Raw genomic sequence first — 14969 nt, 5'->3', positions numbered from 1 at the left:
TACACATTGGCTCGAGCTAAACACTGTCCAGCCCCGAGGCATTCCCCATTAGGGTTCTTTTTGTGACTCAGAGAAAACCTGGGAAATAGTGCTCTATTTTGCCAAATTTACAGGGGGAAATAATAGCTCCTGACCTGTTTATGAAACGTGCAGGGTGAAGTGGTAGCTCCAAACCTGTTTTATGATAGTTTCTCAATAAAGAATCACGGTGTTAAAATTAAAATCACGGATACCTACTTTAAAATACTTTCCAGTTGAAGGAACTAGTATATTTAAGGTCTAAAATAAGAGACTAAGTCTCTAGCCAGCAGAATGAATTAAGTTCAAAAAGAAGAAAACCAAAGACTTGAATCTTAGAGCTTAACATCTTTGATAAATGAGCCTGGACTTTCCGCCTGCTACAAATTGAACACACGAGAAATAATTTGGAACTTCAGTGACCATGTTGGGAAAATGGGCTTGCATTTGTATTGTCTTTTCCTTTTCGGGGAACTTTTGCTTGATGCTCAGGTTTTGTCAGAAGCCCTAATATTCCTCCATCTGAAAAAAATGGGGCTCTGGCAAATTAGTAAGTTTTATCCAGAACCTGTTTTTTCCATTGAATTGAGTTGATTTTACCAAAAATTGCTATATACACTTTAAGAAACTAGGATCCCCACATCCTTGTTTTGTGTGGTATTGTCTGGTGAGTTTATGTGGTCTTTCTGTCGTGATTTGTTCTGAGAGCTTGCTTCTGGTCCACAACATTGTGTCTTAGTTTCTGTCTTGTATCACATTGGAGGCTATGGCTCAGAGTTACTGTTTTTTTGTAAAGCTGTTTCAGAACCTCAGTTCTTTCCTTGTCCCAGAAAAACTGTGCCTTGTGTCTGTCTTAGGATTTAGACTTTTAGTAGCTACTCTGAAAAACTTTACATTCTGTATGTCAATCTTAAAAGCAAAGCCTTTCTAACTAACTTAAGCTAGATATTATAAAATTTGTTTTATTTAAGGAAAAAGGATAATTTTGTCTTAAGGTAAAGCTAGCAGCTCCAGATTATGGAAATGGAGGCATAGGACAAGCCTAGGGGGGAAAAAGGCTAGCCAAGAATTGATGGATTTCTTTACAAAAGTGCTAAAGAGCTTTGATATTTATGGGGTAGATAAAAGGTTGTGATAAAGAGAAAGCAAAACTGCTTACCAAGAGAGTAAGAAAAGGGAAAGAAATTAGTTATCTTTTGCCCTTCAAAATGCCTAGGTCAATTTCAACATACGTAAATGAAGTTTGTTGTTGTTAGGTACCCTCGAGTGGGACCCTATGTACAACAAACCAAACACTGCTGGGTCCTGCGCCATCCTCACAATCTTTGTTAAGCTTGAGCCCATTGTTGCAGCTACTGTGTCAATCCCTCTTGTTGAGGGTCTTCTTCTTTTTCACTGATCCTCTACTCTACTAAGCTTGATGTCCTTCTCCAGGGACTGATCCCTCCTGATAACACGTCCAAGGTATGTGAGACATAGTCTCACCATCCTTGCTTCCAAGGAGCATTCTGGTTGCACTTCTTCCAATACAGATTTGTTCATTCTTTTGGTAGTCCATCATATACTCAATATTCTCCACCAACAGCACAATTCAAAGGCGTCAATTCTTCAGTCTTATTCGTTCCTTATCTAGCTTTTACCTGCATATGAGCTGATTGAAAACACCATGGCTTGGGTCAGGCACACCTTAGTCTTCAAGGTGACATCTTTGCTTTTCAACACTTTAAAAATGTCTTTTGCAGCAGATTTGCCCAATGCAATGCGTCTTTTGATTTCTTGACTGCTGCTTCCATGGCTGTGGATTGTGAATCCAAGTAAAATGAAATCCTTGACAACTTCAGTCTTTTCTCCGTTTATTGTGATGTTGCTTTTTGGTCCAATTGTGAGGCTTTTTGTTTTCTTTATGTTGAGGTGTAATCCATACTGAAGGCTGTGGTCGTTGATTCTCATCAGTAAGTGCTTGAAGTCCTCTTCACTTTCAGCAAGCAAGGCTGTGTTATCTGCATATCACAGGTTGTTAATGAGTCTTCCTCCAATCCTGATCCTGCATTCTTCTTCATATAGTCCGGCTTCTCGGATTATTTGCTCAGCATACCGAGTGAGTATGGCGAAAGGATACAACCCTGACGCACACCTTTCCTGACTTTAAACCACTCAGTATCCCCTTGTTCTGTTGGAATGATTGCCTCCTGATCTATGTACAGGTTCCTCATGAACACAATTAAGTGTTCTGGAATTCCCATTCTTTGCAATGTTATCCATAATTCATCATGACCCACACAGTCAAATGCATAGTCAATGAAATACAGGTAAACATCTTTCTGGTAGTCTCTGCTTTCAGCCAGGATCCAGCTGATATCAGCAATGATATCCCTAGTTCCATGTCCTCTTGTGAGTCCTGCTTGAATTTCTAGCAGTTCCCTATTGATATACTGCTACAGCCACTTTTGAATGATCTTCAGCAAAATTTTACTTGCCTGTGATATTAATGATATTGTTCAATAATTTCTGCATTTGGTTGAATCGCGTTTTTTGGGAATGGGCATAATATGGATCTCTTCCAGTCAGTTGGCCAGGTAGCTGTCTTCCAAATTTCTTGACATAGACGAGTGAGTACTCCCAGTGCTGCATCAATTTGTTGAAACATCTCAATTGGTATTCCGTCCACTCTGGGAGCATTTTTTTTTTTTTTTGCCAATGCCTTCAGTGCAGCATGGACTTCTTCCCTCAGTACCATTGCTTCCTGATCATATGCTACTTCCTGAAATGGTTGAATGTCGACCAATTCTTTTTGGTACAGTGACTCTGTATTCCTTCCCTCTTCTTTTCATGCTTCCTTCGTCATTTAAAAATTTCCCCGTAGAATCCTTCAGTATTGCAACTGGAGGCTTGAATATTCTCTTCAGTTCTTTCAGCTTGAGAAATGCCAAGCATGTTCTTCCCTTTTGGTTTTCTATCTCCAAATCTTTGCACCTGTCATCATAATACTTTGCTTTGTCTTCTTGAGCGGCCCTCTGAAATCTTCTGTTCAGCTCTTTTACGTCATCATTTCTTCCTTTTGCTTTAGCTGCTTGACATTCAAGAGCAAATTTCAGAGTCTCTTCTGACATTCATTTTGGTCTTTTCTTTCTTTCCTGTCTTTTTAATGACCTCTTGCTTTCTACATGTATGATGTCCTTGATGTCATTCCACAATACATCTGGTCTTTGCTCATTAGTGTTCAATGTGTCAAATCTATTTTTGAGGTGGTTTCTAAATTCAGAGGGATATACTCAAGGTCGTATTTTGGCTCTTGTGACTTGTTCTAAATTTCTTCAGCTTCTACTTGAACTTGGATATAAGCAATTGATGGTCTGTTCCGCGGTTGGCCCCTGGCCTTGTTCTGACTGATATTGAGCTTTTCCATCATCTCTTTCCAGAGATGTAGTCAATTTGATTGCTGTGTATTCCATCTGGTGAGGTCCACATTTATAGTTGCTGTTTATGTTGGTGAAAAAAAATTTTTTTCAATGAATTAGTCATTGGTCTTGCAAAATTCTATCATGCAATCTCAGACTTCATTTCTATCACCAAGGCCGTATTTTCCAACTACTAATCCTTCTTCATTACAACTTTCACATTCCAATTACCAGTAATTATCAATGAATCTTGATTGCATGTTGGATCAATTTCAGACTGCAGAAGGTGGTAACAATCTTCAATTTCTTCATCTTTGGCTAGTAGTTGTTGCAAAAATTTGAATAATAGTCATATTAACTGGTCTTCATTGTAGGCATATGGATATTATCCTATGACTGACAACATGGTACTTCAGGATAGATCTTGAAATGTTCTTTTTGACAATGAATGTGACACCATTCCTCTTCAATTTTTCATTCCTGGCATAGTAGATCCTATGACTGTCCAATTCAAAATGGCCAATACCAGTCCATTTCTGCTCAGTAATGACTAGGATATCAATGTTTATGTGTTTCATTTTTGGTGACTTCCCATTTTCCTAGATTCATACTTTGTACATTCCATGTTCTGATTATTAATGGATGTTTGCAGCTGTTTCATCTCATACCTTATGTGATGGTTAAGATTGTGTGTCAGCGTGGCTGGGTCACGATTCTCAGTGTTTTGGCAGTTGTATAATGTTGTGATCACTTCCCTGTTGAAATTTGATATGTGATCGTCCCCATGATGGAATCTGCTGAGTGGTACCAGCAGGGGTGGGGCCTGTGGCAGCTCACCATTCCCTCAGCCTTCATCTCTCTGTCTTCTACTGCCTACTTCCTTTCTGCTCACCTTGCAAACGTTGTTAGCTTGTTCTGGATCCAGCAGTTCTCTCGTCTGATCTCTGGTTCTTGGAACTTGAGCTAGCAGCTTACCTGTCCATCTTGGGATTCACTGATCTTCATGGCCTGCAAGCAAGAGTCTTGCTCCCCAACCTGTTGATCTTGGGTCTGCCAGCCCCTGTAGCTACGTGAATCAGGAGAAATCTTGTGGTCTTGCCTGCTAACCTTGGGGATTCCTTGACCTTCACAGTCTGTGAGCAGGAGCCCTGCTTTCCGACCTGCTCATCTTGGGTTTACCAGCTTCCACAGTTCCATGAATTAGGAAAGGCCTCTATCCTGACCCAAGGACTTGGGACATTCCAACCCCTACAATCGTGTGAGCTGTTTCCTTGGTATAAATTCTCTCTATATATGTTTATACACTTTACTGGTTTTGCTTCTCTAGAGAACGCAGCCTAAGACACCTTACAACGACATAATGAAAAGCACCTGTCAAAAGGTAGGTCTTCCCCAAAAAGATTTCTGCAATAATTAAGACTTGTGTGTCACCCAGGCCTTCATCCCTGTCATATAGCAGGTCACAACCTTGTCCTTCTAAAGCTAGGGCAATGCTTAACCTATCCCTCAGAGGTCTCTAGAGAGCAACCTCTATCCTGGGCACAGAGTAGGACCTGGTGCCAGGGGCCTCAGGAGCCAGCCCTGTGCATTCTGATCCCTCCTGGAACAGCTGGGCCTGCCAGTTCCAGGGGAGCCTGGGATCAGTGACCAAAGGGGAGCTGAGGGCTTTGGACTGGGCAGTGGGGTGGCCTGGAAAGAGAGGTGGCCTGGAGAGACATGACAGAGGGAAGAAGTGTGTCTTCAGCCATGGGATTCTAGGACTGCCCAAGAGAGCACCATGGCCAAGCTGTGTGAGTGGTAGGTGGGTAGCTGTATCTGCTCAGGCTGGGTGGGATGGAAGAAAAGTTTTCCTTTGGACTGCCCCCATTCTGCCTGCCTGAGGCTGGCCAAGAAGGCATTGTTGCCTCACATGAGATCACAGGGATAGGTGAGCTGGCCCCACCCATTTCCTCAGTCATGGCTCAGGCTGTCCCCCTGCCACGCTTGAGTGTGGGACCCAGTGCCCTGGGAGCTGCTGACCAGGAGACAGGCACTGTAGGTGCTCAGGGCTGGTTTTCCCCAGGAACCATCAGGACATGTAGGTCACAGGCCTCCCCTTTCCTCTTACTCCTGTTGGCCCTCCATGCACCCATCCTAGCTGTGGTGGCCCCCAGGCCCTGACTGCCTCAAGCATCGGATCTGAAAAGATGCAGTCTGGTGGGACCTACCATACAAGCCAGAGGCTGGGTGTGTGGGGGGTGAGTGGAGGGCCGTGTGTGCACATACAGGCACAGCTCAGGAGTGAGGCCCCCAGCATGGAGGAAGGCAAGAGTCCCAACTCCAACTTCTTTCTGCTCTGCCTCACTTCTCCTTTCTGGGCCCAAAATGGAGGACTTAGTCTAGACTGTTGTTATGTGTCATCACAGCAATTCCATGTGATGCAGTAGAACTGCCCTGTAGGGTTTTCTTGGCTGTAACCTTTATGGAAGCAGATTACCAGGTGTTTCTCGGGCAGGAGATGGCTAGGAGTTCTTAAACAGGATACCAGAACCTCCTAGAATTTTATGTATATGTACATAAGGCCATCTTTCGTGGGAGGAGGTACAGCTTTCATCTTATGCCAAAAACATCAGAGCTCTGCTCTAAGGCCCTCTGCTGCCGCCCTGACTCTCTCGTTCCAGAGCCTCTGCTGGGCTCAAGCTGAGCTGCAGACCAGCCAGAGAGAGAAGCAGTCATGGGGTCTCTGGTCAATCCTCCCCTAGAAGTAGACTTAAGGCCTCCTTTCCATAAGGCCCTCTTTTACAAGTTTCTCTGGTTCCTGGAGGCAGCAATCGTCTTCTGATGAACAGGAAACACTGAGGGCACGTAGGTGGGCAGGCCTGTGGATAGGAAAGGTTGGAGAAGATGAGGTCTCTGGGACTGTTGAAAGAATACCAGTGGGGCCCTATAACACCTGAGTCTTGTGGGCCTGTCTTCCCTTCTATGAAAGGAAGGGGCAAGGCCACATGCTCTGTTCACTGGCACAGCCCTACATGACTCTCCTCTTTCCTGTCCTAGGCTCAGTTAGGTGACCAGCCCTTTCCTGTTGGTCCTCTGCTTTCCCCCTCCCACCACGGCCCTGCCCAGCCCCTACTAATTGGTCGGCCTCTCAGGAGCCTTGGCATCCTCTGAGTCCCTCTGGGAGGCTCTGGACCCAGCTGAGAGCCCAGGGCCCTGGGAGGAGCAGCCAGCGATGAGGAATTGAGGAATGCCTTCTGAGGGAGACTCCTCCAGAGACCCCCAGGAAGAGACCATGAACACAGGTGCTGGAGCTTCCCATAAAGCCCTTGGGCGCATGGCCCTGCAGGAGCCCCCCACAATGGAACCCTGCCTGAGAATGCGGACCCTGAAGCGGCCTTCACAATACATGCTCTCTATGTGGGCCACCTGAACCCCCAGTTCTTCACTACAAGACACCCTGGAGTAGCTTGAGGGGCCTGTGGTCAGGGAGCACATTGGGGCGGTGAGGTGACTGTGAAAGGCCCATGCAGTGGTGCAGGTAGCCACCCCTGAGGCCACCATGGCCTCACTCCCCTGGCACTTGCAGGCGGCCCCAGAGGTGCATCTGATCCTCAAGAAGCTGGCAGCCCAAGGGAAGGAGCTGGTAGTGAGGGCCCAAAGCCGCAGAGAGATAAGTGGACCTCCCCCAGGCCACTAGGCCCATAAGCCCCAAAGCCTCACCCAGGAGAAAGGCCTGGGTGTGGACAGTCTATGCTGGGTAGGGGTGGGGGGGTGTCTTGGTGGAGCTGGGGACACATCTGCAAAGTTGGGGGCTGCTACTGAAATGATCATGGCCTGAAGCTGGTAGGGCAGGCGTCCACCCAGAGGTTTGCTGACCCTCACGGTTTGCCTCCAGTCTGGAAGCACATGTGAAATGGCCTGTCTTGTGAAAGCTCAGTGTAGGACTCATCTCTGGGTCCCTTTGCATCCCTGCCTCTGGGCCAGGGCACACAGGGGTCCTGGCTTTCTCTTTGGCCCACCTCACTCATTCAGTTGACAAACGACATGCCCGCCTGTCCCAGGCAGTAAGTCTGAGGTTAAAAGTGGGGCCCTGCCCTCCCGAAGGAGCCCTCATCTGTGAACACAGCCAGACAGCCAGTTTACAAAATTGCCAGGTGGCTGCCTCAGACTGGGGAAGGAGACAGGAGGCTCTGCACTGCCCTCCTGGGACAGATTTGCGGAAAAAAAAAAAAAAAATCCAACTCATAGCGACCCTATAGAACAGAGTAGAACTGCCCCATAGAGTTTCCAAGGAGTGCCTGGTGGATTTGAACTGCCAATCTTTTGGTTAGCAGGCACAGCACTTAACCACTATGCCATCAGGATTTCACAGGCAAAGTGAAATCCAAGCTGGGACTCGGAGTTTGACAGGCAGGCACTCAGTGGGGAAGTACATTCCAGAGGGACACTGCACATGCAAAGACACAGGCTGGTTCCTTTCCCTTACAGAAGGGCAAGTTATTCAGCATCGTGGTGCTCAGGCTGAAAGCTACAGGGGGGACTGAGGAAGACAGTTGGGCCTCTGGCCAGGGCAGGCAGGGCTGTGAGGCCAAGGCAGAGCAGAGAGTCAGGGAGAATACTCAACTGGCTGTGGTTGTGGTGTGTCGTTCCCTGAGACAGGTAGTCTCGGTTTTCCCTTTTGGGGGATGAAAATGCCATGGTGTTTAAACTATTGCAGAACTAAACAGACCTGCCTGCCTGACGTCCCGTTTGTATGAGTCTTATCATGCTTCTAAGGATGATGCAGTTGCCTTCCGGGGAGCTGCAGGGCTTGTGGGGATGTGACCCTCACATCCATGGCCAGCCCGAGCTTGGCTCCTAGCCCTGTAAGCTGATTAGGGAGGCCTGCAGGCAGCCAGAAGCCAAGGAAGGGCTGTAGAGGGGAGTGACTTGATCTGACCTGCATTTGGGGTCAGCAGGAAGAATGATGGGTTGGAGTGGGCTTGGATGCAGGGACACCAGTGAGGGGCTAATACGGTCATCAGGGGCAGACTGATGAGGCCAACTAGGGAAGCCACATGCCCAGAGTGCTGAAACACACAGATGATAGCCCAGGAAGGGGACTCAAGAGGCACAGAGGAAGGGGGAGTCAGGAGGACTTGTCAATAGTCAGGAAAGTGATGGGCAAGGGTTTCAGGGAGATTAGGAAGGGGTCAGGTCTCTGGGCTCCTCTCACTTTGGGGACCTCAGGGTGCTAATAAGGCACCTCCTGGAATGATTCCATTCTGGGCCTCAGAAGTCTGACCACAATCCAAGTGAGAAAAGGTTGCTCCACAGGTTTCCCAGCTCCCAGAGGCCCAGCCGGCAGAGAAAGGAGCAGCTGCTAGTTTGAGCCTTTGACCCAGCTGATGGCTTGGGCCCTCCAAAGGTTTCCAGCATTGGCTGGGGGGGTGGGGACAGAATTGGGCTCCTCACCAGGAGGGTCAGGTCCCAAAAGTGGAAGGAGGCGGGTACCCTAGTAGTCAGGCCTTCACATCACCCAGGCAAGGGCTCCGACTCTTGCCTTGCCCCTCACATCCACTCTCGATCTTCCCCTCCCTTTTTTCCGCAGAAGGAAGACTGCAGCCTGAGCCTGGGTCCCAGGCCCTGTGCTAGATCTGACTGCAGTGGGAGGTCCTTGGTTCCACCTGCAGAGACCCCACCCAGCCCGTCCTGAGCCTCTGGCGGGGTGGAAAAAAAAAAAGAGGGGGAAACCATCACCTCCCGCCCAGCAGTGGGCGCGCCGACAGCGTCATCGTGCGCTAGGAGATGCTAGGCCAAGTGCAGCTTTTCCAGGGCGCCTTCCTGGGCAGCGAGAGACACAACGTGGAGTTCAAGCACAGCAGCAGCCAGGACCTGAGCCTAGCGCCCAAGCATCACATGCAGTGCTGTGCGTGTGCCCCCAACAGCGGGGACAGCAACCTTTTCATGGGCATCGAGGACAGCGGCTTGGTGCAGGGCATCCGCTGCAGCCCCCACGACCAGGACCTGCTGGTGGACTCCATCCTGCAGGGCTTCAAGCCCCAGGCCTTCCCCGACACCTACACCCTCACTTTCAACCCAGTGATCAGCGGACCCCTCAAGGTAAGCCTGTATGACAGCAAGGTTTCTCGGTCTGTTTTGTCAGCTGTCATCACTTAACAAATGATGAGGGCCATCTACTCTGCTAAACCTGGAGCTGAGCAACACTGGCCCAGGAGGGTGGTAAAGGGGAGTTGCTGGAAGGAAGGCTGGAGAACAGGCTGAAGGAACCCTGCCCCCACCCCACCAGGCTCCCTAAGGAACTGTGAGCAACGTGGTCGCCATGTAGGTGGAATCTGGGGCTGCAAACTGTCAGGTGCAGAACCCCCAACTGCTGCTGCTGCCCTTATCAAGGTGATCCACCTGCACGTGCATGCACCCAAGGCCCAGAGCGAGCCGCAGCTCTAGAAGACCCAGAGGGGGAGGTGTTGCTGCTTCAACGCAGGCAGAAGCATCCGGGGCCCACTATCCCGCAGCGCCACCCAGGAGTGATGCAAGCAGTTAAGGAGGGCAGCTGCGGAGGGCAGATAGGAGCCATGCTAACCAAAGGCCCCTTAGGCTGCTTGCTGTGCAGTCCTGAGCAAGCCACTGTTTCCCTTGGTCCTCCACCATCACCCACCAAGTACACCAGAGGGGGCGGACTGAATAATCCACTACATCCTGTAGTCCACTGGCCTGTGCCTGGGGGTGAAGGCCCCTGGCTACTTTCTAAAATCTACATCCCACCTTCCATGCCTGGAATACCCCACCTCCTTGGTCTAGGGGTTAAGGCATTCAATTGTTGAGTGGCTGGGAAGCGGGAGGTTGGACTATCTTGAAGTTACGAGAAACCCTGGAGGACTGGGTGCTGCTTCTTAGGGGAGGCCTGTAAGAGGGGTGGCAGGTCACACGGAAAGGCCTTTTCAAGAAGCAATCAAGTGGTGGCAAAGCAGAGAGGGCCAAGGGGCTGACAGGGAGTGAGGAAAGGACTTGGCCACAGGGTGGCCAACCTGTCCCTACCCATGGTTCTTGGTGAGGCTGCAGAAGATGGGTCCACTCAGGGGCAGATTACTCAATAAGCAAGTAAGCATGGACTTACTTGTTCTTACTTCCTAATCTGTGTGAACAATTTTACATGGGTTTGACCACATCTGTGAAATTATTCACTACAAATCACGACGGAGGCACAGGAAAGCCCGTGCTTACCTTACTGAGTCATCCACCTGTCAGGGATTATAAATTTGTAAAGAGGCTTTGATTCTGTAGGAAGGTTCTGTGGCGTTGGGAGAGAAACAGATGCCAGCTATACCTAGAAGGAATATCACTGATGTGTTGAAAAAATGTGAAATTGCTCACTATGGATGATCTGATAAGCAAGGTAAGCACTATTGGAGAATCCATTCCTGGGTCTACCCCAAGGTCTGGGATACTGGTAGGGCCTTCACATCAGGCAGCCTCCCTCAAGACTCCAGAGCCAACTTGGTCAGAGGTGGTGGCATGGCCAGGGGACCTGGCTTCCCCCACCTAACAGTGCCAACATGTTGCCCAGTGGCTGTGAGCAAGGCTCATCAGGATCTGGGAGGTGGGGTTGGGAGGCAGACAGGCCTGAGGGCTCAGCTTGGACATCTTCTGCTTCTCTGATGTCCCCTCAGAAATGGATGGCAGAACTGGGCAAGGTGGAAGAGAAGGTAAAGGTGTTGACACTGGAGAGCGAGCAGCTCCAGCAGGAGCTGAAACAGCTGGCTAGCCTCCTGTACCTGCTATGTCTTGTGAGGCACCTGAAGCCAGGGCAGGAGGGGCCAGTGCACCACACAGGAGAGGTGCAGTACTTCCTACCTGTGCCCGAATTCTGCCAACAGACTCCATCTGGGCTGACCAGGGAGGTGGTGCTGTGCTGCTTAGAGATGGCCGGGAGTGCTCTGCTTCCTCTCCTCCAGCAGCCCTGCACGTGGCACTTCAACTAGCCCTGTGGGGCTTCAACCCTGAGCAGACCCCAGTATGGGTGGCTAAGAAATTGCTCTCAGCTCAATCCCCACGGAACCCTTACTTTTAGAAAGAAGTTGGCCAGAACTACCCAGGGTTGAGCTGTAAGGGACTGTCCCTCTCCCTAAAATGCTGGTTTTGACTGGGCTGGGATCTAGGACTCCAGATGACTAAACGGGGCTAGAATGGAATCTGGCATCTTCCACAGAAAGTAAGGCACATTCAATAACTGGTTACAGGCCAAACAGATGACCCTGCAACCCTCATTCCTGGCTGTATGGTTAAGATTGTGTGTCAACTTGGCTGGGCCATGATTCTCAGTGTTTTGGCAGTTGTGTGATGTGCTCACTTCCCTGTTGAAATCTGATATGGGATCACCCTGATGATGGGATCTGCTGTGAGTAGCCAATCGGTTGAAAGGGAGTTTCCTTGGGCACATGGCCTGCATCAAGCGTAGGTGGACGTTCTGACAATGCCTGGGGGCTTTTGCTGGTTCTAGGTCCTACAGATGACTCCTGTTCTTCTGACCTCCAGTTCTTGGGACTTGAGCTAGCAACTCACCTGCAATCCTGCCTGCCTATCTTTGGAATTATCGATCTTCACAGCCTGCGAGCAAGAGCCCTGCTCCCCAGCCTGCTGATCTTCGGTCACCAGCCCCTGTGGCTACATGAATCAGGAGAAGCCTCTATCCTGACCCACGGACTTGGGGCATTCCAGCCTCTAAAACTACGTGAGCCATTTCCTTGATATAAATCTCTCTATATATATTTACATGCTTTACTGGTTTTGCTTCTCTAGAGAACCCAGCCTAAGACACCAGCTTGCTGGAACTTGTGACGTCTATGGCCCTTAATAAATCACATGTACCTGGGGTGAGAATGTTCTTTCTAGGATGCTTGACCAGTCTGTTAGGTGCACCTGTGTGCAGGGGACAGCACCAGCCCTGGCCCTGATCACACAGAGTGGTCAGGATACAGTCAAGCTCTGCCTTAAAGACTGGGTGCCTTGGGGCACACTGCTACACCACTTTGCTTCAGTTTCTTCACCTATAAGATGCGCCTGACCCAAGTCGTGGTGTTTTCAATCGCCTCATATGCATGTTAAAGTTGGACAATGAATAAGGAAGACCAAAGAAGAACTAACACATCTGAATTATGGTGTTAGTGAAGGATACTGAATATACCCTGGACTTCCAGAAGAACGAACAAGTCTGTCTTGGAAGAAGTACAGCCAGAATACTCACTAGAATAAAGGATGGCGAGACTTCCTGTCACATACTTTGGACATGTTATCAGGAGGTACTAGTCCCTAGAGAAAGGGTATCATGCTTGGTAAAGTAGAGGGTCAGCAAAAGAGAAGACCTTCAGTGAGATGTACCGACACTGCGGTTGCAACAATGGGCAAAAGCGTAACAACTGTGAGGATGGCGATGGACCAGGTGCTGTTTTGTCTGGTGTTTCATTGTGTTGTTCGTAGGGTCCCTATTGAGTCAGAACTGACTTGATGGTACCTAACAACAACAACAACGTCACTTTGGAGGGAAAACATCATCCAGGACAGTGACCTCGAGGTGCTAGGCCTATACTTGGAAAGCCAGGGTAGAAGAAGAGCTGGTGCTTAAAGCAGTCCTGCTGTTGGGACACCATCTTCAGTCCACTGCTCCCTGGCTCTGCAGGTGATGCACCCAAGTCCAGTGCTGGGCCAAGGGAAGGGCCTCAGTAATGAATACTAAATGTCCATTTTTTCCCTTTTTCAAGGTCAGGCAGCATATCCAACACCCATGACTTTCATCTCTATCATTCTATGCTGAGAACCTCTATTTGAAGCCTTTTTGAAAAATTCTGGTTCCTATTAGAAAGAAAGACTCCTCCAACTGAAGGCTGCTCACCTGGAGTGGTGCCTCCATGAGAGCTCAGGAGACTGCACGCAGGCATGTCCTGCATCACACTCAGAAGGTTCCATCCGGCCAAGGACAGAAGGAGAGTGAAAAGCAAGCCATGCCTCTCTTTCTGCATTATTTATTCCTTAAATTAGCATACGTTAGGTCCAGCCAGAACACCGAAGGCATACAGCTGTGGCTACTGTTACATCACATTAAGAAAATAGGATTTCTTATTGCATGCTAACTGCAGCAACACTCATCTGGAAGAAAGAAGTTCCCTCGAGGTAAAGCTGTCTCTCTATGAGGGTTTCAGAGGCAGTTTTCCAAAGTTCTTTGTTCTTTTTCAAAGCAACTCCTTGATGCAAGGAGTGTTTCCCAGCTTCAGGAAGAGGAGGTGTGGCCAGAGGCATGGAGGGTTTAAAGTCACACTTCAGAGAGGAATAGATTCGTCGTTTCATACGTCATCAAAGTTGACTGTCCCTTTGGACAAGTATCAGCTACAGGTGGCAATGAAAGTCCCCATAACTGAGGGCAGTGCTGAGATTTTGACTTTGGTTTCAGTGTTCTTGGTGGCAAGCAATGCCCTCAAGTTACCAGCACCAAAGTGTTCTAAGAATTAGCTCAGCGTATCTTTCCGTGCTTGTAAGTCCACGTGGCACACTTTTTATAATGGCCCAGGCAGCCAAGAGAAAAGCAACAGATAATGCACTCGAATCCACAATGACACAAGATGACTGGAGAAACATGGCAATCGAGGGCCACTCTACCAGCTCCGTCCATCATCAGCTCCCTTCCAGACCTGCTGCTGCTCTTCTCAGAAACGCAAGAACCACACAGCAGTGACAACAGCAGTACATTGCACAGAAGTCAATACACATGATGGACATTGTGATGGTTAAGACTGTGTGTCAATTTGGCTAGGCCATGATTCTCAGTGGTTTGGCAGTCATATGATGTTGGGATCACCCCCATGACGGGATCTGCTGTGAGCAGCCCATCAGTTGAAAGGGAGTTTCCTTGGGCGTGTGGCCTGCATCGAATATGGGGACATTCTGGCAAGGCTCATGGCTTTTGCTTGCTCTGGATCCTGCAGCTGGCTGTCAGAACTCTCGCTCTTCTTGCCAGCTGATCTTGGGATTCGTCGATCTTCGCAGCCTATGAGCAAGAGCCTGCTCTCTGACCTGCTGATCTTGGGTTCACCAGTCCCTGCAGCTACGTGAATCAGGAGAAGCCTCCAGCCTGACCCACAGACGTAGGATGTTCCAGTCTCTACAACTTAATGAACCATTTCCTTGATACAAATCTCTATATATATATAATTACACGCTTTACTGGTTTTGCTTCTCTAGAGAACCCAGCCTAAGACAGGGTTCAAAGTTTTCCAAATACCTACTCCCCCAGTAACAAAGTAACAAAGTTTTCCAAATACCTACTCCCCCATAATAAAATAATTTTAATAAAAACATAATTTAAAGGAAGTGTCAAAAGCTCAGTGTAAAATCAAATCTGTAAACTCTATCAAAGTTCGAAGGTTCTCTTGAGGAGTCATCCCTGTTTTAAAAAAAGCAAAACATTTTAGCAATTACATGAGGTCTGTTAAGGTAGAAACGTTAGGCGTTACAGTCAGCTGCCTAGTAAACCATACGCCTGCTTTCCAATGAAGAATAGTAGTAGGAGCCTAGTGTGAATAA

The 14969-nt window shown here is 48.6% G+C and overlaps 2 protein-coding genes across 4 annotated transcripts in view; one reads left to right on the top strand and one right to left on the bottom strand.

The window, feature by feature from the left end:
- The first annotated feature begins 9113 nt into the window (after positions 1 to 9113).
- Positions 9114 to 11377, top strand: LOC135228448 (schlafen-like protein 1). The gene is made up of 2 exons (XM_064274244.1): positions 9114 to 9497; positions 11066 to 11377. The coding sequence occupies exons 1-2, from the start codon at positions 9183 to 9185 to the stop codon at positions 11375 to 11377; spliced, it is 627 nt and encodes a 208-aa protein (XP_064130314.1). The 5' UTR covers positions 9114 to 9182.
- LOC100676789 (CTP synthase 1-like) overlaps positions 9815 to 14969 on the bottom strand; it is a 43918-nt gene continuing 38763 nt past the window's right edge. The window contains exon 18 of one of the 3 annotated variants that reach the window (XM_064274596.1): positions 9815 to 14829. The gene's annotated coding sequence lies outside the window, so the exon portion shown is untranslated. The remainder of the gene's footprint in view (positions 14830 to 14969) is intronic. The other 2 variants (XM_064274597.1, XM_064274595.1) reach the window with 2 other exon arrangements.

The sequence above is a fragment of the Loxodonta africana genome, chromosome 22 (genome assembly GCF_030014295.1).
Source record: "Loxodonta africana isolate mLoxAfr1 chromosome 22, mLoxAfr1.hap2, whole genome shotgun sequence".
NCBI lineage: Eukaryota > Metazoa > Chordata > Mammalia > Proboscidea > Elephantidae > Loxodonta > Loxodonta africana.
This window is presented reverse-complemented; position numbering and strand designations above follow the sequence as displayed.

Excerpts from the sequence above, each read along its gene's own strand:
- LOC135228448 (XM_064274244.1), top strand. The coding sequence starts at position 9,183 with ATGCTAGGCCAAGTGCAGCTTTTCCAGGGCGCCTTCCTGGGCAGCGAG. Across the intron at positions 9,498-11,065 it reads TGATCAGCGGACCCCTCAAG|AAATGGATGGCAGAACTGGG; the intron begins GTAAGCCTGTAT and ends ATGTCCCCTCAG.